Source organism: Herpailurus yagouaroundi, unplaced genomic scaffold, assembly GCF_014898765.1.
Source record: "Herpailurus yagouaroundi ecotype Mexico unplaced genomic scaffold, PumYag 28, whole genome shotgun sequence".
In the NCBI taxonomy this organism is placed as follows: domain Eukaryota; kingdom Metazoa; phylum Chordata; class Mammalia; order Carnivora; family Felidae; genus Herpailurus; species Herpailurus yagouaroundi.
This window is the reverse complement of record NW_024412376.1, coordinates 31,080,567-31,108,424: the sequence shown is the minus strand read 5'-3', so window position 1 is coordinate 31,108,424 and position 27,858 is coordinate 31,080,567. Positions and strand designations below refer to the sequence as shown.

General features: G+C 39.6%; 1 protein-coding gene across 1 annotated transcript in view; it reads right to left on the bottom strand.

Annotated features, from left to right (window-relative positions):
* The window catches only part of SPMIP2 (sperm microtubule inner protein 2), a 112,137-nt gene extending 84,705 nt beyond the window's left edge, over positions 1 to 27,432 (bottom strand). The window contains 2 exon segments of the mRNA XM_040471534.1: positions 27,208 to 27,245; positions 27,247 to 27,432. Coding sequence (XP_040327468.1) covers positions 27,208 to 27,245; positions 27,247 to 27,332 — 124 coding nt within the window. The 5' untranslated portion in view covers positions 27,333 to 27,432.
* Positions 27,433 to 27,858: the final 426 nt, after the last annotated feature.

Below are 27,858 nucleotides of genomic sequence, written 5' to 3'. Positions count from 1 at the left end.
CCCCACCTGGAGCTGCCCAAAATGGCAGTGTCACAAGAAAGACCGTGATATACCCATCATGGATAGTCCATCCACTACCACCAGCTGAGGAGAGTAATTCAGACAGACTGTCTAGACTATCTAGTGGTAGTGTGGTCACCACTGGACATCTACATAGTGGCATCTGTGAAACAGCCTGAACCTTCTCATCTTATTCTGATTGCAAGGGAGGAAGTTACTAATGGCCTGTATATGAGGGAACGAACACTTCCCTTACTTGCATTGTGCAGAATTCAAATAATGAGTTCTATCTGAAGTTGAAGTAGATGTGTCGCAGTCGGGGAAGTTGGCCAGAGTTTTAGCACTGAAAATTCAGTGTTCTGGGAAAACCCTCCCTTGGGGGTAAATTAGGACAATTGGTCATCCTAGGATAGAATGCTGATGTGGCCGGAAAAAGATGGTCTCCATCCGGACAACAGGAGCAACTAAAGCCAGAGAAAAGGTAAAGGGAATGTACAAGGAGGTGGCACCAGCCATCTGGCCTGCTGGATTTGCTGGCTGGAGGTAGGCAGACAGTAAACCAACTCTGTACTGGAGCTGAATTTCAAAGCCCTAATCAAGATTCCCTAAATATCCTTTGGTAGCTGTTTTAAAAAATGTAAACAAAGACCAACTATGGTTTGTGATTATCTATGCGCAGTTTTTTTTTGCTCCTCATTCTTCTTTGTCTCTGTAATTGTAGAAGAGAAAAAAATAAGGAGAGATTGGGGGAGGGAGTAGACACAGAGGTGAAAGGCATATCAGTAATTTGGTGAAGGTAGGAGACAGTAGAGGATCCAAATCCTTGTGATCCTTTTTGATGAACAGACCACAGGAACCACCATTATGGCAGAAGTTATCTTTGAAACTGCCTTATATTAGAGCACTAGCTCAAAATTTTATCTACTCCATTGTGACTAGTTGAGATGTGAAAAGGCAGGCGACAGGAGATTGAAGTATCCCTGATCGTGGAAGCTCTGTCTTTGGGCCAGGTAGAGTGGGATGTCATTTCCTTTCCATTTATCTGTGGGATGACACTCTCCCACTTTCTGTGACTCTCTACTTTAATAAATGGTCCTGACTTTTTGTGCAATACATAATTTTCCTCTGGGCACGACCTCAGCTCCAAATGTATGTTTTCAACTTCAAAACTGAGGCCCTCTGTCATTATTTTAGGTGATTCACAGTGGTGAAGTAAACATTTACTGTACAGTTTTTGTCTGTTACATCATCACACAAAAATGACTGCACAAATTCCCATCCAAATTTGGAGATAATTTTTAAGACAGTCTGATTTCTTTTTGAGAGAGAGAAAGAGAGAGCGAGTGTATGCGTGCGTTCGTGCAAGTGGGGGAGGGGCAGAGGGAGAGGGAGAGAGAATCTCAGGCAGGCTCCATCTCACTATCATGAGATCATGGTCTGAGCCTCAGACGCTTAACCGACTGAGCCACCCAGGTACCCCAAGAGACAGTCTTATTTAAAATAAAATCTGGGGGCGCCTGGGTGGCTCAGTCAGTTAAGCGTCCGACTTCGGCTCAGGTCATGATCTCACGGTCCCTGAGTTCGAGCCCCGCGTCGGGCTCTGTGCTGACAGCTCAGAGCCTGGAGCCCGTTTCAGATTCTGTGTCTTCCTCTCTCTCTATGTGTCTTCCTCTCCCCTGTTCATGCTCTGTCTCTCTCTGTCTCAAAAATAAACGTTAAAGAAATCAAATCAAATCAAATCAAATCAAATCTGGATGTTGCAAATAAGTACCACAATTTTCCAAGATAATCTTTCAAGCCATTAAAATTGTGACTGCCAATTGGAGAAAGCCATTTCAAGATGCTGTGGACCCGAAAGACTGTAATCCTCAAACCCAAATTCATGAAGGCTGAGGCTTTCAATTTGTGAATGAGCTGCTTCTCCATGCTGCTATTTGTGCCTCAGAGTGTTCTGGGTGAGTAGCAATGGGAAATTATTTATGAAACAATGATTAATGAGGTTGTTGACCAATATAGGGACTAATGTAAATAACTTCCTACTTTATAGTCCTTACAACAATCCATACATACAGGCAGTATTTCCATAGCACCTCCCCTCCCTCAGAAGCAGAGGTAGAATTATCACAGTATTGGAGATTTATTGCAAGCTCATTTCAATCTTTATTTTCTGGGTGATTATATGCCAAGGTCAATGATAAGCAATCATTTATTTGGGGGGCCCATTTCAAGGGAGTCTAAGACACCTGGTTTGAGGAAAAAAAGTATTCCTGAGGCCTAGAATTGATAGGTTTTTGTTGTTGTTGTTGTTTTGTTTTGTTCTGTTTAATCCCTGCAGACAAGAGGAGCCAACATTCTGCAGGGCACTTTCACATGTCCAAGGGTGCACGTGTGAGCCAGTGTGTGCACATGGGCACACGCACACACTGTGAGGGGCAGTGATGGAGGAGGGGAGTGTGGGTTAGCACTGGATCCTATATTCTAAGTGGCTGCACAGTCCTCAGAAAAGGAAATGAATGAGATTTACCACATCCATTCCTAGGACTGTAGAATCATATGTTGTTGTTGTTGTTGTTGTTGTTGTTGTTGTTGTTGTTGTTTTAAATCTTCTTTATTTAGCCTACACGACTAGCATGTCTACTTTGTTCTGTTTCCATTGTGTGCCAAGAGGGTGGCGATAGCTGGTTAGCTTGTAGACTGAAGTTCGAAAGAGTCTGGAAATCTCTAAAATAAGGAGATGTGGGAGGTATTATTTCCTTGCTAGGAACAAAGAATTTATGTAACCAAGTTGCTATCAGCCTTTATTCACTAATCTTCCCTTAACTTTAGATAGCTTTGTTTACGTAAGTTTTGAATACTTAGATTCTTGATTACCCTGTCATCTGTGCCATAATTCATTGGGCTGGAAAGCATATTTTGTTCTTATATAATCATTTGCAGAATGATATGAGGCACACTGATTCAAATTATACAAATGTTCCCATCCTTTTATTTTGTTAATTGTGGGCTTTTAAATTACTTGTAAAAATCAATGGTAGTGAGCCAAGATCAGCCAGCTTCTGATCTTCTGACTAAGGGCAAGTTAGACCTTACGGAGGAATAGAATTGGAGCATATGCGAGCTTCCAGGAGCAGAACATGTAACAGGCCTATCACCCTAGAGTCTACTGCATTTCCCAGTCACATGGACCACCTTTATCATGGACTCTTGGTGTGTTTGTTTAACATGAAGAGCCCCAGAAAATCTCAGAAGTTTGGGTATTCTGCATTCTTAAAAGTCTCCATAAGTGGTTCTTAGGCATATTACATTTTGAGAATCAGTGCCCTAGATTTGGGATTGTGGTTAGCTCAGAGTCCCCTCAGGGATACCTTAGTATTACTGGTGGTAGAATACGACAAAGAACCCAGAAACTGTATTTGACTCACTTTTCATGACACACTGTGTCTCTTTTTCCTTCAGTAGCCACCTCCCTCCCCTAATTTTGCATGTGTAAGTTTTGATCATTGTTTAGTACACTTGGGAGGGACTACACTAGATGTTCTGGCTACTTGGTGTTCCTAGCTCTGCCCTCAGGTCCCCCAACCTCCACTCCCAAGGCAATTCATTTGACTGTCAAGAATGAGGCTTAGAAGTAAATTGGGTCTCCCTTTCCTGCACCAGAAGATTTCCTGAGGCTGTCCCAGGTCCTCTACAGACAGAGACACTCAGTCCTGATCACACTCTGCTTGGAAATGAAGTAGTAGGACTCCTTGTAATGTCTGACTAGTTCAACACTTAATACAGAACAGGAGCAATCAGTCTGCTCATTTCTTCCCCTTAAATGATTGCTTGTGATCCCTTTTGATGAACAGACTACAGGAAAACCCATTTTGGCAGAAGTTGTCCTTGAAACTTCCTTATGTTGGAGTCACTTGCTCAAAATTTTATGTACTCAATTGTGTCTAGTTGAGATGTGAGAAATTCAAGTGCCAGGGAATTGAGTCTCCATCCCTGACCTTGGACCCTCTCCTTCAATTCTATCCCTCCTGCAATTGTGTAGTTTTTCAGAAATTATTTCTTTTATTTTAGAAAGTGGCTGCCCCAAATAAATGATTTGGCCAAATAAATGATTTAAGGTCTCTTTCAGTACTGTTATTCTTAAAGGCATGGATCATCTTCTATCTGCCTCAGAGTTTCCCCTAGAGTGTATTTTTCTAAAAGATGATGTCTGTGGTCAAAGGCGCCTTTTAATTGGCGCTTGGAAAGGTCCTACCTTTTCGGAGATAATTGCTGGCAACTGGGGTTAGCAAGACAGTGAGGCACTTTATCCTTTATCACTTGCTGTGAATGAAATGGACTAGGATTGTACACAGCAGGTGTCAGGGTAAAGTGCTTCCTTGCCGGATTTCAGCATGCATTACCCCTCCTCTTGCAGGAGAGGGAGGAAGGAAAGAGAAGTGGACTCCAGCTACACAGTCAAAGCGGGTTGCCTGTAGGAAAAGACGATCCACCCAGTGCACCCTAAGGAGATCTTTCTACCCTTTCTGACTGTATAGAATGACATATAGTTTTCACCAACCAAGATTACATAAAATAATGAGGTTTCTATGTAGTATTCCAAAATTTGCCATTCCACCACCACATCTTTTTTTTTATATATATATAATTTTTTTTAACATTTGTTATTGACAGACAGAGCGTGAACGGGGGAGGGGCAGAGAGAGAGGGAGACAGAATCTGAAACAGGCTCCAGGCTCTGAGCTGTCAGCACAGAGCCCGACCTCGCAAACCACGAGATCATGACCTGAGTTGAAGTTGGATGCTTAACCGACGGAGCCACCCAGGCGCCCCCACCATAACATCTTTTTAATGGCACTTGTCTCCTTTAGTATGATTTAGACCAGATCTGTAAGAAAATCCAAAAGGCAAACAGTCAGCAGGTTAAAAAATATATTTTGTGAGAGCTCTAATTATTAGTGTCATAAATAACTTCATCTTCTGGGCACAGTAGCAAGCAGTTTTGTTACATTGCTAGTGATCTGTATCTGTGGACAGTCGTAACACATATAGGAGCTTACCACATGCTAGGCACTGTTCTAAGTTCTCGATGTGCATTAACTCACTTAAAACTCTCAGCAACCCCACAAAGTAGGTATTATTATTGCCCTCTTACAGATGGTATAACTGAGGCACAGAGTGGTAAATACATGGTCCAGAGTACAACAGTAAGTAAGTGGTAGTAGAGCCAGAAATTTTAGATCCGTGTTACTCAGTGTGGTCCCTGGCCCAGCAGCATGGGCCTCACCTGAGAGCTGGGTAGAAATGCCCAGCCCAGAACTTTGCATTTTCACAAGACTCTCCAGGTGATTCATATGTATTGTTTTAAAACCACCGACTTAGATAATCTTAAATTATTTCTCTTTATACCCATTACAAACCTGCTTATGGCTTCAGACTTTGGGAAATAGAGTGTACTTGGCTGGCTTCTTAAGAAAAAATGAGATTTTAGAGGGATTCTTGTGTCCTCTCCCCAGTCCCTCCCTCCTCTACTCATCTTCTCAAGAAAAAGATAGCTTTTTTTTTAATAGCTTCTTAAGAAAAAAAGTTTAAAAAGTTAATTGAATTCATGTTATATAAAGGCCACTTTCATTCCACTAAATCATCCTAACAAGCCTTTGAAAATAGGTACAATTATCCTTAAAGTTAGGTTAAGAAAAAAAGCCACAATGAAGTCTCAGTTTGCTAGTCTTTGCCTCTTGAAGCAAGAGGTTCATGTGTATCCATTTCCTAGTAGGTAGCATGGTGCCCAGCTTACAGTGAACAATCAGCTAAGCTTTAACAGAAACATCCATTTTTTCAAACCCTGACCCAACAACAAAAAAATTTTCTTACTTCATCCTGAGCATTCGTCCCTGATTTAAAGAAATGATATTATGGGGCGCCTGGGTGGCTCAGTCAGTTAAGTGTCCAACTTTGGCTCAGGTCATGATCTCACGGCCCATGATTTCAAGCCCCACATCAGGCTCTGTGCTGACAACTACGAGCCTGGAGCCTGCTTCAGATTCTGTGTCTCCCTCTCTCTCTGCCCCTCCCCTCCTCACACTCTGTCTCTGTCTCTCTCTCTCAAAAATAAATAAACATTAAAAAAAAATTTTTTTTAATGATATTAATGTAACCTACAAAGGATCAACTTTGGAAAATTAAATGAAAGCCTAGAAAGGCAAATAAATCCTACTCCTTCCCATTTGGGTTCATATAATAAAAGTGTTTATTGTTCTTCAAAACAACCCAAAATAACAAACAAACAAACAAAAAACAGAATATGAGACAAAGCTTGTCCTGCTTTTCAAAGTGAAAGCAGTAACTGATGTTTTGGATGTCTTTGTTTTTATTTTTGTTTTTGTTTTCTCACAAATTACATCAGTGATGATTTAGATGACCAGCAAGTTAGGATTGATTTGGAACTGCTGTCCCTTAGAGATAAATTTTGATTCAGGCAAATCATATATTGTGTCTACAGAATGAAACGCAGATTAGCCAACCGAATGTGTCAGTACCATTAAAATGTATAAGCTTTTGTCATGAATTAGTTTTCAAAAATGTAAAATATTTGCTTCATGAATTATAGTGATAAGGCATCAGGTGAATTTGCTGTAGGACAATTTTATTCTCTCTTCAAGTAGGAAACCGGTGGCAGTTCAGTGTGAGGAGTCATTTTCTATTTTTAAAGTAATTGAATTTGAGACATAACTATTAGTGTGACAGTTTCCCAGGGCAAAAAATGAGATGAATAAATGGGTCTGAAACCCAGGCTAATGGAGCAGTGCTTTTCAAAATTACATACACATTTATGTACTTCTACCACTTATAGTTTCATTCATCATATTGGGTTTTGGCCATTTCCTTGAGAGTATTTCCAATTCTAATATATTTCTAACAGAACTCCCATGCTGTGATCATTCCTTTAGATGGTAGGATTCTACAATATTCCTGATTTGCAGGAGCAGATTTTCTAGTAGGTATATGATATCTGACTAAATACATCAATTTTTTATTCAGTCAGTAATCTGGATATAATGCACATAAATATGCCATATAAATAGGGGGCAAGTGAACACTTCTATTCTTCTGATCAAGGCTGTGTGACCTTAAGCAACTCACTTAGCTCTCTGAACCTCAGTATTTCCATCTGAAAAATGATAGGTTAAATTAGATCATTTTTTATGCTGCCTTTTTAGTTTAATAACCCATATTAATTATTCCATCTATCTCTTTAATTTGGACCAAGTGGGAATTCATGAAAAAGTTTGAATGAAAGGATGTATTTCTTTTCTTTTCTTTTTTTGAATTTTAATTCCGGTATAGTTAACACACAGTGTTATATTATTTCAGGTGCACGATATAGTGATTCAACAATTCTATACATTACTCAGTGCTCATTGTGATAAATGAACTCGTAATCCCCATCACCTATTTCACCCATCCCCCACCCACCTTCCCTCTGGTAACCATCTGTTTGTTCTCCATAGTTAAGTATCTGTTTCTTGGTTACTGGAGGGGATATGGGAGGGGGGGATGGGCTAAATGGGTAAGGAGCATTAAGGAATCTACTCCTGAAATCACTGTTGCACTATATGCTAACTGATTTGGATATAAATTTAAAGAATAAAATTAGAAAGAAAGAAAGAAAGAAAGAAAGAAAGAAAGAAAGAAAGAGGGAAATTCTTGCTTTGTCTCCTGTTTGTTTTATTTCTTAAATTCCACATATGAGTGAAATCATGAGATATTTATTTTTCTCTGACTGACTTATTTTTTTTAATGTTTTATTTATTTTTGAGACAGGGAGAGACAGAGCATGAACAGGGGAGGGTCAGAGAGAGGGAGACACAGAATCTGAAACAGGCTCCAGGCTCTGAGCTGTCAGCACAGAGCCCGACACGGGGCTTGAACTCATGGACCGCGAGATCATGATCTGAGCCACCCAGGCGCCCCTCTGACTGACTTATTTTACTTAGCATTATATACTCTCTCGATCCATCTATGATGTTGCAAATGGCAAGATTTCATTCTTTTTTATGGCTGAGTAATATTGCTCTGTGTGAGTGTGTGTGTGTGTGTGTGTGTGTGTGTGTGTGTGTGTGTGTACCACATCTTCTTTATCCATTCATTTATTGATGGACATTGGGCTGCTTCCATAATTTGGCTATTGTAAATAATACTGCAATAAACATAGGGGCACATATGTCATTTTAAACTAGTGTTTTCATATTCTTTGAGCAAATTGTATTGTGATGACTGGATCATAGGGTAGTTCCATTTAAAATTTTTGAGGAACCCCCATACTATTTTCCACAATGGCTGCACTAGTTTGCATTCCCACCAACAGTGCACAAGGGTTCCTTTTTCTCCACATCCTCACCAACACTTCTTGTTTCTTATGTTTCTTGTGATTTTAGCCATTCTGAAAGATATGACATGATAGCTCATTGTACTTTTGATTTGCATTTCAACATGAGTGATGTTGAGCATCTTTTCATGTGTCTGTTGGCCATCTGTATGTCTTCTTTGGAGAAATGTCTGTTCATGTCTTCTGCCCACTTTTAAATAAATAATGATGAAGATGATGATCATGATCATGATCATGATCATGATCATGATCATGATTTTGGTGTTGAGTTGTATATGTTCTTTATGTATTTTGGATATTAACCTTTTTTTGGATGTGTCATTTGCAAATATCTTCTCTGATTCAGTACACTTTTCTTTTCTTCTTCTTCTTCTTCTTCTTCTTCTTCTTCTTCTTCTTCTTCTTTTGAGAGAAGGACTGAGGGTGCAAGTGAGCAAGGGGCAAAGAGAGAGATTCCTATGAGGGGGAGTGAGAAAGAGAAAGAGAGAGAAGCAGGGCTCACCTGAAGCAGGGCTTGTGTTTTACCTGAAGTGGGGCTCATGTTCATCCGATGTGGGACTCAAACTCATGAACCCATGAACCATGAGATCATGACCTGACTTGAAGTCAGATGCTTAATGACTGAGCCACCCAGGCACCCTCAGTAGGTTTTCTTTTAGTTTTGTTGATTGTTTCCTTTGACTGTGCAGAAGTTTTTTACTTTGATATAGTTCCAACAATTTATTTTTGCTTTTGTTTCTTTCGCCTCAGGAAACATAGCTAGAAAAATGTTGCTATGTCTGATGTCAGAAAGATTATTGCCTGTGTCTCTTCTATGATTTTTATGGCTTCATGTCCTTAATACATTTTGTGTATGGTATAAGAAAGTGGCCCAGTTTTCTTATTTTGCATGGACCTATCCAATTTTCCCAACACCATTTGTTGAAGAGACTGTCCTTTTACCATTGCCCATTATTGCCTCCTTTATCAAAGATGATTTGACTATATAATCACGGGTTTAGTTCTGGCCTCTCTATTCTGTTCCATTCATCTATGTGTCTATTTTTGTGCCAGTACCATACTGTTTTGATTGCTACAGCTTTGTAGTATACCTTGAAATCTAGGATTTTGATACATCCAGTTTTGTTCTTCATTTTCAAGATTGCTTTGGCTATTCAGTGTCTTTTGTGTCCATACACATTTTAAGATTATTTGTTCTAGTTCTATGAAAAAATGCTGTTGGTATTTTGGTAGAGATTGTATCAAATCTATAGCTTTCTTTGGATATGGACAGTTTAGCAATATTTGTTCTTCCAGTCCACAAGCATGGATTATCTTTCCATTATTTGTGTTGTCTTCAATTTAAAGAATGTATTTTTAAATAAATGTAATTAAATTTTAAAACCTCATAGGACCTAGAACTGGGCAACCTGTTATTTTGTAAACAGATGTTTTAAAGATATATAACCATGCTCTAAAATATTTTTAAAATCTCTTCATAATTTTGTTTGTGATATTAGTTTTCATATAAGATCTCTGTAATACAAAAATCACACCTTTACAAATCTCCTCACTATGTCTTAGAACTTAACAAATTTCTAATGAATCCTTTTTTTTAAACATTTTTTTAAATGTTTATTTATTTTTGAGAGAAAGAGACAGAGCATGGGGGGAGAGGGACAGAGAAAGAGGGAGACACAGAATCGGAAGCAGGCTCCAGGCTCTGAGCTGTCAGCACAGAGCCCGATGCGGGGCTCGAACTCACAAACCGTGAATCATGACCCCAGCTGAATCGGACATTCAACTGACTGAGCCACCCAGGCACCCCTGCTAGTGAATCCTTTATGGTAGAATAAGCCCACAAACAAAATGTCTTAAAAGTATAAGTAATTAATTTGCCCTATCAGATTAAACTCACAGTTATCAAAAACATATGGATTATTGAAGGCAGAACATTGTTTGACTTTGGGGGGATTGACTGGGAAAGATCATTAAGCAACTTTTTAGGGTGATGAAAATGTTGGCTATCTTGATGTAAGAAGTAAATACATAGGCACAGTGTTCACTTCATAAAATGTTATCAAGCTGAATACTGGATTAGTGTACTTTCTGGAGTATGTGTTACTCCAAAACAAAATTCAGTGGAGCAATGTAAAAGATCTTATTGGCTTTGCTCAGTGATTCATGAATTGTCTGGAACCAGTCTAGCAGATGGAAAGGAGCTCCAGGAGCTGTGCAAAACAAGAAGACCTTTATAGGCACGAAGCAAGAACAAGGAAATTATACTAGGCAAAAAGCGGATTGGTTATTACAGGGTTACTTTCCCTTAGGGGATTGCAGGCATCTATCAGGCAGATTATCTAACTAGTGCTGATGAGGCTAGCCTCAAAGGCTGGTGTAAGTAAGACCCATTTCTGAGAGAGCCTATGCTGTTTGAGCCAAGTCTCAGTTTGGTAAGGTGAGGCTTAGCATGAGTAACTCCATTTTGAGCCTGTTTTGTTTTTAACAGTTACATGTCAACCTTTTTTTAAAGTTTAAAAGTTGAACTCACTGACACTTTTTTCAAAGAGATTCTCTATCCCTTTATTAAATGCAAACTAAATACATTCTAAATCCACCTATAATGTAGGAGGTAATTTATGCTAATTATGATATTTAAAAAGAAAAGAAATGAACAAGAAAAACAAAACAAAATGTATGGTTTAGTTTGTGGGGTGCAGTGTAAATATAATTTTCCTACTTTTCTACATCTTTTACATTATTTCTTAAGGCTTTGGAATTAGATTTGTGTTTCCTTTTAATACCACACTATGCTATGATGGGTATTTACATTATACAAATAGGATAACAGCATAACCTGTAATATTTTAAACATAGTAACAGATTATAAGCTTCTAGAAGAAAAAGAGCATCTTATTCATGTTCATTTTTGTAAACTCCAAAGTTCCTGGGCAAGTTTTTATTTTTATTTACTTTTTTTTTTTTTTAAGATTTTATTTTTAAGCAATCTCCACACCCCACATGGGGCTAGAACTCACAACCCCAAGATCAAGAGTCACAACCTCCACAAACCAAACCAGTCAGGAGCCCCAAATTATTTATTTTATTTGTTAATTTTTTTTAGTAATCTCTGGGCCCAACATGGGGCTCAAACTCATGACCCTTAGATCAAGAGTTCCAAATGCTTCTTTTTCTGACTAAGCCAGCCAGGCACCCCTCCTGGACAAGTTTTTAAGATTGAATAGAGATTCAGTTTACATTTATTAAATTTAATTTCAGAGCATTATGCTAAAAATTTAGTTTTGGGGCACCTGGATGGCTCAGTCAGTTCAGTGCCTGACTCTCAGTTTCGGCTCAGGTCATGATCTCATGGATTGTGAGATGGAACCCCATGTCTGGCTCTGTGCTGTCAGCACACTGAAGCCTGCTTGGGATGCTCTCTCTCCCTCTCTCTCTGCCCCTCCCTTGCTTGTGCGTGTGGTCTCTCTCCCTCTAAATATGTAAACTTAAAAAAAATTAGTTTCAAAAATATATTTTGAAAGGCAAATATTAAAATTTGGTAGAAATATAAAAGTTGATGGAGTGGTCAAATTAGGTAACCAGTCAAAGTACGCTAAGTAAATACACACTGAATCATCTTGTAGAATAATGGAGTCTTCCTTTATCTCTCACCTGCTAATTCCATTCTTTGTAAATATACCACAAGAAAATAACAGAAAGAGAAATATAATCTATGCAAAAGTATTCATGCAGCTTTATTATAACAGTGAAAATCTGGAAATTAAATATAAAATACAGGAAAATGTGAAGTTAATTATTCTATATCAATATACTGAAATCTCTTGAAGATGACAACTTGGAACTATGTAAATACATGACACTAAGTATACACTGACATAAATTAGAAGAAATTTTAAGTTATCAGTGAAGAAAAACAGTTGCAAGTGACAGAAAACCTAACCTAAACTGGCTTAAGGAAAAGAGGAAATTTATTGGCTGATGTTCAATGAAAAGTTTAAGAAACAGAAAAATCACCTCAAAACAAATCATTGATCTAACTGAAAAGACGTAAGGATAACATTTTTAGAAAAAAAAAAAAAAGAGAAGAAAAATCTAGGTGATCTTGGGTTTGGTGAAGAGTTTTTAGATACAACATCAGAAGTGTAATCCATGAGGGGGCGCCTGGGTGGCTTAGTCAGTTTAGTGTCTGACTTCAGCTCAGGTCATGATCTTGTGGTTCATGAGTTCAAGCCCCACGTCGAGCTCTGTGCTGACAGCTCAGAGCCTGGAGCCTGCTTCGAATTCTGTGTCTCCCTCTCTCTCTGCACCTTCCCCATTCACACTCTGTCTCTCTTTCTCTCTCAAAAATAAACATTTAAAAAACCCCAAAAATTCCTCTATATGAAAAAGACTGTGCTAAGAAAATGAAAAGACAAGTCACAGATTGGGAAGAAGACATTTGCACATTTGCAAAACACTTACCTGATAGAGGACTTGTATCCAAAATATATACAGAACTTTAAAACTCAACGATAAGAAAACAAAACACCCAATTACAAAATAGGCCAACATGAACAGACATCTCACCAAGGAAGATATACAGATGGCAAACAAGTCCATAAACATTAGTCATTAAGGAATTTTGAATGAAAACAGCAGTGAGATGTAACTGCATACCTATTAGAATGGCTTAAAGTAAAAAACAAAACAAAACAAATAAACAAAATCAAATGCTAGCAAGGATGCCACAGCAACAGGAATGCTCACCCATTGCTGGTGGAAATGCAAACGACACAGCTGCCTGGGAAGACAGTTTGGCAGTTTCTTACAAAGCTACCCACAGACTTATACGACTCAGCAATCATATTCCTAGGTATTTACCGGACTGATTTGAAAACATATCCACACTTGGGCCCGCACACAAATGTTTGTAGAGACTTTTTTTCAGAGTTGCTAAAAACTGAAAGCGACTGAGGTGTCCTTCAATAGATGAATAGATAAATGATGAGATATCCATATGATGGAATATTTCTAAAAAGAAATGAACCATCAAGCCATGAAAAGTCATGAAGGAAGCTTAACGCATATTGACAAGTGAAAGAAGCCAATCAGACAAGGCTAGATGCTGTATGATTCCAGCTCTATGACATTCAGGAAAAGGCAAAACTATAGACACAGTGAAAAGATCAATGGTTGCTAGGAGCTCGGGGAGAGCAAATGAAGAAATGAATAGGTGAAGTTCAAGTGATTGTTAGAGGGGTCAAACTATTCTGTATGGTACACTGATGGTGGGTACATGGCCTTATGAATTTGTCAATAGACTTTACAGCACAAAGAGCAAATTTTGATGCATACAAATTTTTTAAAAAATAATTTAAGAAGTAGGGGGGTTCCAGGAAGGAATTCAGACTGTGACAAGAGAGTCTAACTGAAGGGGATGGGGGGAAAAGATGTTCACCTAAGTAACTTTGGAAATGACTAGAGTCTTTAAGTCTAAAGGCAAGAGATACTGCAAGGATGCATTGTTCTCTAGTTGATAAAGTTTGTTCTCATGGGGCACAGGTTTCCAGTGCTGATACTTGTATACACGTATACTGGAATCGTACATGGATAGCAAATAGGTGGGGCCAGCTTTCCCATGATTCAAGTGGAACTTCATAGATAGGCAAGGGGAGAAGCTTATAAAATATGCTCATGACTTCAAATTATGAAGGAAATAAGATAAAATTTAGTTTATTTCTTGCAGACTTATCACAATTAGTCATACAGTATTCTATTTAATTACATGTTATTGTAATTCCACACAGAAACACCATTCAAATCATTTAAAGCAAGTTGAAGGAAAATGGAAGCCAACAATTGTTCTGGGGTTTAATGTGCATTTTGCCAAAATGCTTATTAACCAAATACACCAAACTTCTAAAAACACAAAAAGGTTAAATCAGTAATAATTAAAATTTGATCAAATGTATACTTTTTGTTAACATCAAAGTAGTTCCCATTAAAGAAACATAAACTTTGTGACATAAAAATGTTCCTTTGTGAAAGTTAGCTTAGGTATAGTGAAAACTGGGATGTCGCCGATCTGTTGATGACTGCATGGTGTTGATGCCCACACTGTGTGCGTAAGAGTAGCAGCATTGTATAAAATAAACGTATGTGATTATTTCATTCTTCCATCCATTACGTGAGTATCATATCTGAGCATCATAGAGGTGAGGGATAAAGAATTTATCCCTTGTGAAATTTCTTGTGAAATCCCTTGTGAATTTCCTTGTGAAAGCATACACAAAAACTCTACCTGTAACAATCATCCGTTTTCCCACTGTGGAAGACACTGGCTCTCGAAATGATACAGATGCCATGGCTCAGGTTTTAGCCCCAGAAAGAGTCAAAGACTGCAGTCTCTGTTTTCCCTGTCTCTGCCACGAACTGGGTGGTTGTTAAGGACTCTTTACAACAGGGAGATATGGTGTTCCTTCTAACAAAGTTCTGTATTCCAGTATCCAAGGAGAGATGGATACCGTCATAACATTCCTAGAAACTGTAGCTAATAATATATTTTTTAAATCTGTCAGTATCAAGTCAGAACAGACCTGTTCAGGTACTAGATCTAGAATAGACTTATGTCACAGATCTAGAATAGACTTATGTCACAGGCTCAATCAAGACCTCATTCACTATTTCCCAAAGAATGTCCTGCAGAGGGGTGTTATTGCAAACAAAACAATAGGCAAAAACCACAAATCATGATCAAATGTATTTCAGAAACACTGGCCAGATAAATTACAATATAAAATTATATTAATGAATGAACAATGATATCTGTATCTATGTCTATGTATCTTCCCAGCCCCAATTCCGATACTTACAATATGTGCCTTGGTCATATCAGTGTATTTACGGTTCCCATAACATGTGATGCTCTTTCATTCTTATGAGTCTTTACACATACAATTCATTCTTCCTATAACGTTCCTATGCAAATATTTCTTGTCATCTGAGAGCCAGAAGCCACCTGTCCTCTCCCAGGAGGATGCCTGCAGACATAGCTGAGTATTCTCTCCTTCATGACCCTTAAACTTCTATAGCGTATTGCTTATACCTGTCTTTTAAACTCTTACCATTTGTCCTGTCTATTTAATGATCTGCCACCCCACTAGAATCTAATTCCCAAGAGTTCATGGGAAAAGCATCTTTATTCATCTTTCAATTTCCAGACACTTCGATGCAACTGATACTTAATAAATGTTTGTGGGGTGAATAAGTGAATGAACAGCTAATTTCAGCCTGCCCAGAAATATAATGTTGACCATCAACCTGATAATCCGTGGAATAGAAATTCTAATGGTAATTTCAAATTCAACCCTAAATATATGAGGTTCTTTACTAAATGTAGTACCTTTTGTTTGTCTTCAAAAAAAATTAAAATATAAAGAGTCTTGGAGCACTTGGGTGGTGCGGTTGGTTAAGTGTCTGACTCTTGATCTTGGCTTAGGTCATGATCTCACAGTTTGTGAGTTCAAGCCCCACGTCGGGTTCTGCACTGATGGCATAGAGCCTGCTTGGGATTCTGTCTCTCCTCTCTGCCCCTTACCTGCTTGTGCTCTTTCTCTCTCCAAATGAATAAATAAACTTAAAAAATTTTTTAAAAAGTACAAAGAGTCTCTATGAACTATGAAGAGGTTTGGTAGCATGGTAGGCAGAGAGATGTGCCACCCAGATTCCCCTTCAAGGAAGGGCTTGTTTTCTAGTTGCAGGAAATGCTGTCAGCAGACAGTCTCCAGCTGACAGCTCCTTCAGGGTTTGCTTTAGCTTCAGACAACTGCCCCTTCTGTTGGGAGTTGAGCCCTTTCCTGGGCAGCCTGTGTCAGGTGACTAAGTGAGGTGGGAGTATAATAGCCAATCACTGCTGTCTGCCCCAAAACAATTTTTTTTTACGTGATGGACTAAAATTTGTTGAGCCCTCATCACAGTTCAACTTCTCCCTCTGCCCAATCATGTTTCTATCTCCTTCTGTCCACAGGTGTAGGTCCCAAAGAACCATCTTGCCCCCCCCCCCCGCCCCGCCAACTTCCAGAGAACCTGATGTGTGAGGACCAGACAGCATAGGTGTGCGTATATGTTATACAGGAATGCCCCTCATTGTAACCGCTCAACCCTTCTAAACAGAAAATGATCCTGTTTCCCTTGTGTAGGCAACAAGAGTTGGTGTTTGTTTTGCTACTGATCTTCTTTGGTGTCATTTTCTTTGATCCTGACCTGCGCTGCATCTCTGTGCCCTCTATAGTGGCCTTCTGCAGTTTCAGAAGTTTTCTACTTTTTCTTAAGTTGCCTAGTTCTGGTTATTGCAGCCAGGGCTCTCTATCTCTAGCTGAAAGCTTCTCTCAGAAAATTCCCTATCTGTGTCTTTGGACCTATCATTTTCCAAGCTGTCTGTATTGGAAACCTACTAGTGGAAGATAGGAACCTGCTCCTTGGGCTCGTGGGTTTTGTGGTGCTGGGAAGAGAAAGGAAGGAAGAAGCTAGATGAGAAAAAGTAATTCCTTAGTAAAGTGAGCAGAAAATAAAGGAGATCTTGGCTTTAGGCTGATGACCTCCCATTAACCCATGAAGGGAAATACAGTCTTCCCCTTCATCTTAGAAACTGTTACAAATGGGGGCACCTGGGTGGCTCAGTCGGTTAAGTCTGACCCTTGATTTCTGCTTAGGTCATCATTTCACAGTTCATGACATCAAGCCCCGAGCCAGGCTCTGTGCTGACAGCATGAAGCCTGCTTGGGATTCTCTCTCCCCCCACCCCCTGCCCCTCCCAGGCTCACTTTCTCTCAAAATAAGGAAATACACATTTAAAAAAACAAAAACCAAAGAAGCTATTACAAACTTCACATCTGTCCTGGGCTCAGGGTTCCCAATTCTGATGGCAAAGGGCTGGAGGGAAGGGAAAATAGAGGAGGAAAATTGGTTTTCTGTGAAATTATTTCACCAACTCAGTACATACTTAGGTTCATTTGTTTTGTTTCATGTTAGGGTTTTTTTTTAAAGTATTTTACAATTAAGTAAAATATTTTCCTGGTTCCAAAGTGAAATCCTTAAAATAAGAAATATTTACAAATGTCTAGCTTTTATTCTTGTCATCTCCATCCCGTTATTTCCTTTTCCTTACAGAAAAACAGTTGTTTGTTTGTTTGTTTGTTTGTTTGTTTGTTTTGAGAGAGAGAACTTGTGCATGCTAGCAAGAGGTGGGGAAGGGCAGGGAGAGAGGGAGAGAGAGAATCCCAAGCAGGCTTCTTGCTGTCAGCACAGAGCCCTACATGTGGCTCAATCTCATGAATCATGAGATCATGACCTGAGCCAAAATTGAGTTGGGCACTTAACCAACTGAGCCTCCCAGGTGCCCTAGGAAAAATTTTAAAAACTATAAGTAAATATATACTGTCCTCCCCTTTCTCAGAAAAACGGTAGTCGACTGAACACATTTTCCACCTTGCTTTTGTCACTGAACACATCTGGCAATTACTTTATGGAATTATATAAAGATATTTCTCATTTTTGGACAGCCTCAAAATACTCTATTGTATATATTTACCATAATTTATCCAACCAGTCTTCTATTGTTATATGGGCTGTTTCCAATATTTTGTTGTTATAAAAAGTGCTACAGAGTATAGCTCTCTACATACATCTTCTCATATATTTTGCAGAACACCTTTGGGATATATTCTTAGAAGTGTGACCAAGGGATAAAAGCATATATAAATTTGTTTGATATTGCCAAATGTCCCCCCGTAATGATTGTACCCATTTGTATTCCAACAGCAATGTGTGAGAATGCCTATTCCATATAGCCTCACACACAGAGTACGTTGTCAGACTTTTGGATTTATGACAGATAAGTAACGGTAACATAGTAATTTATATTTCTCTCATTATTATCAAGATTGAACACCTTTTCATATGTTTGAGAGTCATTTGCATTATTTTCTATGACCCTTCTGGTCATGTCTCTTGTGTATTTTACTATCTGCCTGTTGACCTTTTTCTGTCCTACTTCTAACAGCATGAGTTAACATTCTATAGGAGGACAATGGACACATCAACAGAGAGTTATGATAAAATGTAGTAAGGTCAATGATTATTACAGTAATATGTTTAGTAAACACAGGTTTCCTTAATATCCAAAGGCAGAGCAGTCCTATAGAAACCTTTTTTTTAGTATTTATTTATTTATTTATTTATTTATTTATTTATTTATTTGAGAGTGAGTGAGAGCACAAGCAGAGGAGAGGCAGAGAGAGGGGGGTGGAGAGAGAGAATTTCTACCAGGCTCTGCACTGTTAGTGCAGAGCCTGACATGGGGCTCAATCCCATGAACCATGAGATCACAACCTGAGCAGAAATCTAGAGTTGGTCACTTAATGGACCGAGCCACCCAGATGCCCCTCTGTGGAACCTTTTGTAATCTGAAATGGCATAAAGGGAAGAGTCTCCCCGGTTTCTGAAAGTTCATGTTAGTTCACATTTGCTTTTACAAAATACCTACAATAGTACCTGTTTTTGCTAACTGAAAGAAATCCTGAGAGTATTTTTGCTTTTCTGAAGAAAGCTGCTAGTGTACTAATGCGCAAGAGAGGAAGATCACCTGCCAAAGCCTGGGACAGAAGGTGAGGGCTCACATGTGGTGAGACAGGGCTTCCTGGAGGAAGTGACATCTGAACTGCATTTCAAAAAATGGTGAGCATCTAGGTAAGGAATGGGGGAATAGGGGAATGGAGGACGGGGTGGGCAGAGAGGACATTAGGACAAAGGACAATGAGCTTGAGCAGAAAAGCCTGTGGACAGGAGGCCCCAGCTGGTGGCTGTCGAATTGGTCCAGGAAAGAAAAGATGAGAGCCTGAGCCAAGGCAGAGGTGATAGGAACGGAGAAGAGACACATTTGGGAATGTGTCGAGTAGAGATTGTAAGGAGTCAGGATGACCCCAGTTTTCCAGCTTGGGTGAGTAGTGAGTAGTAGTAATACCACAAAAGAAGACAGGATAAATAAAAGAAAAAGGAAACCAAGGCCAATAAATAAAAGTATTAACTAGGTGTGGATTTCTATATGCTACACAACAGGCTAATACAACAGTTACAATTAAGCCCAAATCATCATAAAATGTTATGACAGCTTTTGAATTCATTATAGGGGATGAAAGATGATCTCCTGTGGCCACCAGAGGCACTTCTATTAGAGAAAATCCCTATTGTTTATGAATCAGTAGCAGCTTCCTCTAATGAAACAAACAGGCTTTGCTGCTCGGCACAAGTGAAATTCTGGCTATTGTCTGGCTTCGCCAATTTAACCACTTCAACAGTACAACTGCAGAGGCCTGTGCTGTGGCCCTGCAAAAACACCTTGTTCTAGCATTTGGGGAAGCATTGAGCTTTGCATTTTAATGACATATATGTGATACTGACCAGAAAATCTTATAATACAGGAGTGGTATGAATTTCCAGGTGCATATAGGTCAGAATTTGCTAAAGTCACATAATAATACTCAAATTGGGAATATGGGAAACTTTGGGAATTGGGGAGCTTTGCCATCCCTGTGCCAGCGAATCTTTCCTTATACTTTTAAGCACCAAATTTTTTTTTTAGATTGTTATATACTAGTGCTTTTATTTCTATAAAATACATTTCTTTTTGTTTTGTTTTGTTTTTTGTTTTTTTTAATTTTATTTTTAATTGTTTTTTAATTACGTCCAAATTAGTTAGAATATAGTGCAACAATGATTTCAGGAGTAGATTCCTTAGTGCCCCTTACCCATTTAGCCCATCTCCCCTCCCACATCCCCTCCAGTAACCCTCTGTTTGTTCTCCATATTTATGAGTCTCTTCTGTTTTGTCCCTTCCCTGTTTTTATATTATTTTTGCTTCCCTTCCCTTATGTTCATCTGTTTTGTCTCTTAAAGTCCTCATATGAGTGAAGTCATATGATTTTTGTCTTTCTCTGACTAATTTCACTTAGCGTAATACCCTCCAGTTCCACCCATGTAGTTGCAGATGGCAAGATTTCATTCTTTTTGATTGCAGAGTAATACTCCATTGTACATATATACACCACATCTTCTTTATCCATTCATCCATCGACGGACATTTGGGCTCTTTCCATACTTCGACTATTGTTGACAGGGCTGCTATGAACATGGGGGTGCATGTGTCCCTTTGAGACAGCACACCTGTATCCCGTGGATAAATGCCTAGTAGTGAAATTGCTGGGTCGTAGGGTAGTTCTATTTTTAGTTTTTTGAGGAACCTCCATACTGTTTTCCAGAGGGGCTGCATTAGCGTGCATTCCCATAAGCACCAAATATTTTTATGTCCTTTCCCTATATTCCTGTTTTCAGGCAATAATTTAGAAAACTCACAGAATGAAGTCAGACACTTGGCTTCTAGTCCCAACAACTGTTCTGTGTAATATTGGCAGGTTGATTTTCTGTAAAATGAGAATTATTGTGCCTACCTCGAAGGGCAAAAAAAAAAAGTAAAATGTTTGTCACAGTACTTGTCACATAGTGTGTACTCAGTAAATACTCGTAATATTAGTCTCATCACCCCACCCTTCACCTTTGCCACTTCCCAGCTCTCCCTTTAGAAAATACACATGACTAATACACATTTAAACTGTGACCATAATAACCTTACTTTTTAAATTTGGGTTTCTAAGACCAACTCTGGAAAGTATCTGTATTCTTCCTCCTACTCATTTAGCTATCATTCAGATATTAGCACCAGGAATATAGTGGTGTTATTATTCCCTGTCTGTCTAATCAATCCAACTTCCCACAGTTGTAGTTAATTTAATTTGGGATCATGACACACTTAAGCTTTTTCTATAAAAGCACCGTTTTTTTTTTTTTAAATTAAAACCATATAATGTTTATTATAATTGCTATCCCCTAATTGCTATACTATGCATCAAAAAATGATAAATAATTAAAGCAAGTGTTTTAGCAACAGTAATGGTCATATCTTACAAATATGTGAATTGTTCTTGTTAAAAATGACCTTAGCTATTATGGAGACTGAGCCCCTCACTTTTCCCTCGGGCAATCTGATGCTGGGAGAGGTTAGCTAATGAGCTAACCAAGCCTACAGGGGAGCTGGAAGCTGAGCCAGGACAAAAAACCACCTTCCTGATTTTCAGTTCAGGGTGCTTTTCTCCCTACTCTACGTGATAAAAGAAACTGTCATCTCTCTTTCTCATGTATGGTGCCTTGGCTTTCAAAAGCCCTTAGAGTTTGCTCTAACATTTTATGTGGTCTTTCTTTGGCGACCAGTTTAATTTTCTGGCAAAACCTTCTTTAACGAGCAATGAACAAATATAATTGGACATTTACTATGTGCCTGGCACTGTGCTAAATACTCCCCCAAGAGTTTTCTCATTATCTGCACAATAATGTTATGACACAGAATTATTACTCGTGATTTATTAATGAGGTCAGTGAGTTTCAGAGACTTTAGTGTCAAAGTTTTGGCTTATTGTACATTCATGACACAGAATGTGAATTCTCAAATCCAGCTAATTTTTTCTGTGTTATTATAACTGGAATCTAAATTTGATCTTCTACAATCGTATCAGTCAAAATGGTACTTTTAGTATGACTGAAATTCTCCCATAGGAAAAAGTGATTGTAAGTAGAAACTATTCTCTCTGGGTTATTATGGCTTTCCAGCCTGTGAATACAAATGAGGTGACAGTAACCTTCAATCCCAGATTTTCCTAGCTTAATGCCCCTCTTAGCTTTATAATCACAGAAAATCAAGCCCCTAGGAAATTTCTCCTCTTTTCCCTTAACCAGTACGGATCTCTGGAAGTCCCCAGTGCCTGTACAATCTTCTCTATTCTCTGCTTTAAGTTTTAACTTAATTGTCGTTCAAACACATTTTGCTTAAGTCTCTCCACTGGCCAAAGTGAAATTCTACTAATCTCTGTTCCTCAGTTCACACAGTTACCAGTGGGCTCCTGGCTACCATTCCATTCAATGTACCGCCATTCTGACTCAGACTCCTTGACAAGACAGGAAGGGAAACAAGTCCCTTCCTCTATGAGTTGCTCTCTTAGAGTGTCACCAACAGATTTTCTTGGGTTCCAAAGGGCAACTCAGTTTTAGATGACAGCTTTATTATTATTATTATTATTATTTAATGAGTATACTGCTGGCTGCATTGAGTCAGGGTAGGTACTTTTGATTTGGAAGCTCCTCAACTCCACCCCTCAGGTCTTTAGTTGAATTCAGTGCACTATGCCATACTTCATTGTTGCTTGGAGTAAGTCTTTGTCCTGCCTGGAAAAATCTACCTGTGAAAAATTTCCTCCATCAGCACCCTCCCTCTACCCAACTCACTTTCTTCCTGTCACACAACCAGATCACCAGACATGCTTCAAGTTATTTTCTCTACAAACTCCCAGCTCCCTTTCAAAATACTAGATGCAGGGGCGCCTGGGTGGCTCAGTCAGTTAAGCGTGTGTCTGACTTCGGCTCAGGTCAGGATCTCGTGGTTCAGGTTTGTGGATTCAAGGCCAAGTCAGGCTCTGTGCTGGCAGCTCAGAGCCTGGAGCCTGCTTCAGATCTGTGTTTCCCTCTCTCTCTCTCTGCCCTCCCCTGCTCGTCTCCTGCTGTCTCTCTCTCTCTCTCTCTCAAGAATAAATAAACATTAAAAAAGAAAATTTTAAGGAAATGGATGCAATTAGCAACCAGGAGGGAAGTAGTGAGGGAAGGTTTCCCTCTGCATAGCCAGGAACGAACCCTCTCACCGATCCAAGGAAATGTATTTTTATAATGGAATTTACACCTATTGGGGAGAATAAGCAATTAAATGTCATCTAAAATGATATATGTTTTTCTAAAGCTCCTCCTTAGAACCAAGGTCTGAAGCTCAGTGTATCTTCATCCAGCTTCCTGAGGCCAAGCATAATTTACAGCAGCTCTACATTGTAATGTTTCATGTCAATGTCAGACGTTTGCTATTGATATGAGATATAGCTTCTTAATATTTACCAATCATTTGCCAAACCATAGAATGAGCATCCTGATATGATCCTCAAAGACGGCTCATAATTACTTGAAATAGTTTATACACTAGTTTACAGTATGGGTATTTGATCTAGGGTTAAGAAAAAAACTCCATTTCTTTGAAAAATTTCTTAGCACATTCAGCAGGATTTCAATGGGAGAACAACTTTTCTTATATGTTTTATTAGACTTTTTAATGTAATCTTTATTAAGCTTTAATGTAACATTCAAAATCATTATTTAAGAAAAAATTTTTTAATGTTTTATTTATTTTTGAGAGAGAGAGAGAGACAGACCATGAGCAGGGAGGGTCAGAGAGAGAGGGAGACACAGAATCTGAAACAGGCTCCAGGCTCTGAGCTGTCAGCACAGAGCCCGATGTGGGGCTCAAACTCACAAACCGTGAGATCATGACCTGAGCCGAAGTTGGACGCTCAACTGACTGAGCCACCCAGGCGCCCCTAAAAACTATTATTTTAAATGGCAGGAAACAGTTTGAACTGAGGAGAGGGTAACAACATCTAAGAAGGAGCACATGAATGGGTCTGGGGCCTCTTTGGTGGTAGAAGTTGAGACCCCTCCCCACTCCTCACTGTCACTCTACCTAGATGGGGGAAGTTTAAACAAAACCAAGTTGAAATGCTTTGTATTAAGGAAAATTAAGGTCTGGTGGGAAGTCGATCTGGGGGCTCTTAGACTGGGGGAAAAATAGCGAGATGAAAGAGAAGGTTTGGCACACTGGGGGGGTCAGTTAGGAAGGGGCACAGAGGTCCCTGAGGAGGATAGTCAGGACTTCCCCATGCTGAGGTTATCCAAGAAACTGGAGAAGTCTAATTTCAGGAAACATCTAATTTTAAGTTGTTTGGTATCTGTGTTTTGCTGTGCTTCCATTCAGCGGCCTGTTGTTGGTGGCTTTTCAGGGAAGTTGAAGAAAGCAGGGCAGGGCCCATCATAGAACAAAACTCTGGCAGGAACAGGGTGGGGGGAGTAATTCCAGACAGAATGGTGACAAATGGGAACAGAAGCCTTCAGGGTATCCTCCAAAATCCTGGAAGAGAGAGGAATTTCTGCACTGTGAGGAAAAGGAGTGGCACAAAGCAGTTTATTTGGGGTATTGAGGGAATAGATGAGCCCAAAAGGCTAAAAAACAGAGATTTCAGGAGTGGACAACTCTCTCCAACATCTAGCAATAATTCACATCAAACGGTAGCCCCAAAATAACGAAAATATTTGAAAATAATGTGTTTTATTACTGTCTAAAGTGTAAATAATAGGGAATAGAGTGTTTCATCATCAAAGGTTTTATTCTCTACTTTATAAAATTTGCCAAAGCTAGACTATGTTTTCTTCAAAGCTAGAATATTTCAAGTTGATGAAATCATAGGTACGTTACTTATTTTGAGTGACGAACAATTTCTCGACATAAGCTGAGAACTGTTCTTACAGCAGCTAGCACTAGAGTTTCTCTCGGATTAAAAGCTTACTTTATTGGGGCGCCTGGGTGGCGCAGTCGGTTGAGGGTCCGACTTCAGCCAGGTCACGATCTCGCGGTCCGGGAGTTCGAGCCCCGCGTTGGGCTCTGGGCTGATGGCTCAGAGCCTGGAGCCTGTTTCTGATTCTGTGTCTCCCTCTCTCTCTGCCCCTCCCCCATTCATGCTCTGTCTCTCTCTGTCCCAAAAATAAATAAACGTTGAAAAAAAAAAATTAAAAAAAAAAAAGCTTACTTTATTATTTTTAGGCCTCTTAAGTTGGAAAGGAGAAGCCCTGAGGCTGTAGAATAAAAGAGCCTGTGAAACAGATCGTTTTAAATTGTCCACAGAAGAAGGAAAAGGAGGGGCGCCTTGGCGGCTCAGTCAGTTAAGCAGCAGACTTCATCTAGGGTCATGATCTCCTGGTTTGTGAGGTCAAATCCCACATTGGGTTCTCTGCTGTCAGCGCGGAGCCTGCTTCAGATCCTCCCTCTCTCTCTCTCTCTCTCTCTCTCTCTCTGCCCTTCCTCTCCCCTCTCAAAAATAAGTAAACATTAAAAAAAAAAAAGTAAAAGAAATGTGAAGGTGGGAATTGGCAATGAGAGAGATGGGGGCACAGTGCAGGAAATGAGGAGGTGGACTGAAAAAAAAAAACACAAAAGAAACAACGGATATTTGTTTTCTCACACTTTCTGTGGGTCAGGCCCCTGGGTGCTGCTTAGGTTGGTGCCACTGGCTCAAGGTCTCTCATGAGATTGTGGTCCAGGTGTCAGCTGAGGCCGAGGTCTTCTGTGAAGGCTCAGCGGGAGAGGATCTGATTCCAAACTCACACACAAGGTTGTTGATTCCTTGAGGGCTATTGTGCTGTCTCCCTAGTACAGCCCACAACATGGCAGCTGCCTTTCTTCAGAGAGAGCAAGTGAGAGAGCGCACCCAAGACAGAAGCAACAGCTATCCTGTAACCTAATCTAGCACATGACCTCTCATCACCTTTGCCACATTCTGTTTGCTAGAAACGAGTCACTAAATCCAGCCCGTATTGAAGGGTAGGGCATTATACAAGAGCATGCGTACCAGGAGGAAGGGATCACTGGAGACCATTTAGGAGCTTTCTGTCACAAGTGGCCAATGAGAAACCCTCAGTGGCAGTGTGGCAGAGGTATTTTAAGAGCAGGGATGATATCTATTGAATTTTTGTTGTTTACAAATCAGCTTCAACCTTTAAGCATCAACACTGACTCTGGCACAGTCCATCACCTGCCGGGAGATTTTCATATCCCTGGGGAGGTGGGGTGGGCGTGGTAAGGGTGGGGTGGGTGGACAGAGAGTTGGAACTTTTTAAGACTTGGGTATTTGGTTGTCTCCTTCTTTCATTACTGTTTTTTCTGAGGCCTTTCGGAGAATTCCCCTTTAGTGACCGTGACTCTATCAGTTCTGTTTGACCACTAGTATTCAGAAAAGTTTAAAAAATACATATTATTCATGTTTTTCTAAAACAAATACCATCCTTGTGCATTTTTAAGGTCATTTTTTAAACAGCTACAAAAAGTAGGCTGTTATTACTGACAAACTAATCAACTCCTGAATAAATTTACTCTAAAAAAATTACTTAATCCTAACAGGAGACGAAAATCTCTACACATCTATACATAAATACATTTATGCCTGAAACCATTTACTCATCTATTTAAGGAGCACTTTTCTTCCTTCATTGTGGATTTAAAAAAATTCCCTCTGATTCTTTACATTTTCTCTGATTTTGTTAAGGGCAAAACTTACACTAGATTTTAAATTGAAAAACATTCCTCTCATTCCTGCCTTGTTCCATTACTTGATTGATTACATTTTTTTTTATCTGCTAATGCTTATCATCCATTCTTAGGAAACACAGTCTCCAGCAGTGATCTATCTTGATCTCTTTATCTGTTGTGTCACAAAGTCACATTACAACAGATACTTGGTAATCTGAAAAATACCAAGATACTTCTAGATTACTGACAAACCCAGTAAGTAGAATTTCCTGCACCCACTGAAGAAACTCTGAAGAAAACCAAAGCGAGCCTGGAGCCAGACGTTTCCATAAGGCTGCTCAAACCATAGTGTGGTCTCCCCTGCTCCCTGGTATTCTGTGATTTTTGTCCTCAGTCTTCCAGTTTCTGTGATGATCTGACGTAAGTTACAACGTACAAGAAGAGGGATTTTCAAACATGAGAACCATGATATGATAGCACGTAATGGAACAGCATTTAATAGAGAAGAGCACAAAGAGTAAAAGTGAAAGGGCCCCATCTCCCAACATTTACACAAGAGGATACTTACCACACTGATGTAGTTCCCTCCACTCAGAGATGTTTGTCTTCTTCAAGTGATTTTTGTAGTGTCTATAAAGGTACTGTTGTGCCCTTCTCTAAGCCACCTGAACTGGCCCAGGAACCATAGGACATTCTTATCCCTCCTCCAGAGCGTGGTATTTGAGAACAGACCTGGCCTCTGTTTTGACCGTTTTGTGCAACCACAGACGGGGCTGGAGGAAAGCTTTCCTGAGCTCATGACCATCTCCTGTTTAAGCCAGTTTATTAGCCTCGTGTGCAGGGTGCCCTGGAATGTTTGGCAAGTGGAAGTGCAGTGAAATGCGTCATTGTGCTGTTCTCCCAGCGCATGTTTTCCCACGTAGAACATTCAAAATGTTCAGTTCCCTGGAAAATGTTCTAAAGAAGTTTCACTGTATTAGGCTTTGTCTTCTCATCTTTCACAAAGCAGTCAGCTCTCTGTTCAGAGCAGGCTTTCCTTTCCATAGGCATTTCTGTTGGCACCGAGCCACAGAGATGTGAGCTACAGCCACTGGGCTACAGAGGAGAGAAGGCGGGGTGTCGCATCACAAGCTTTCCCCCACATTCAACGCACAGAAGGATGCCAACTTGAAAATACCTCTCCGTTGGCTTATGAAAACATTGTCAGGGAAATGTGCTT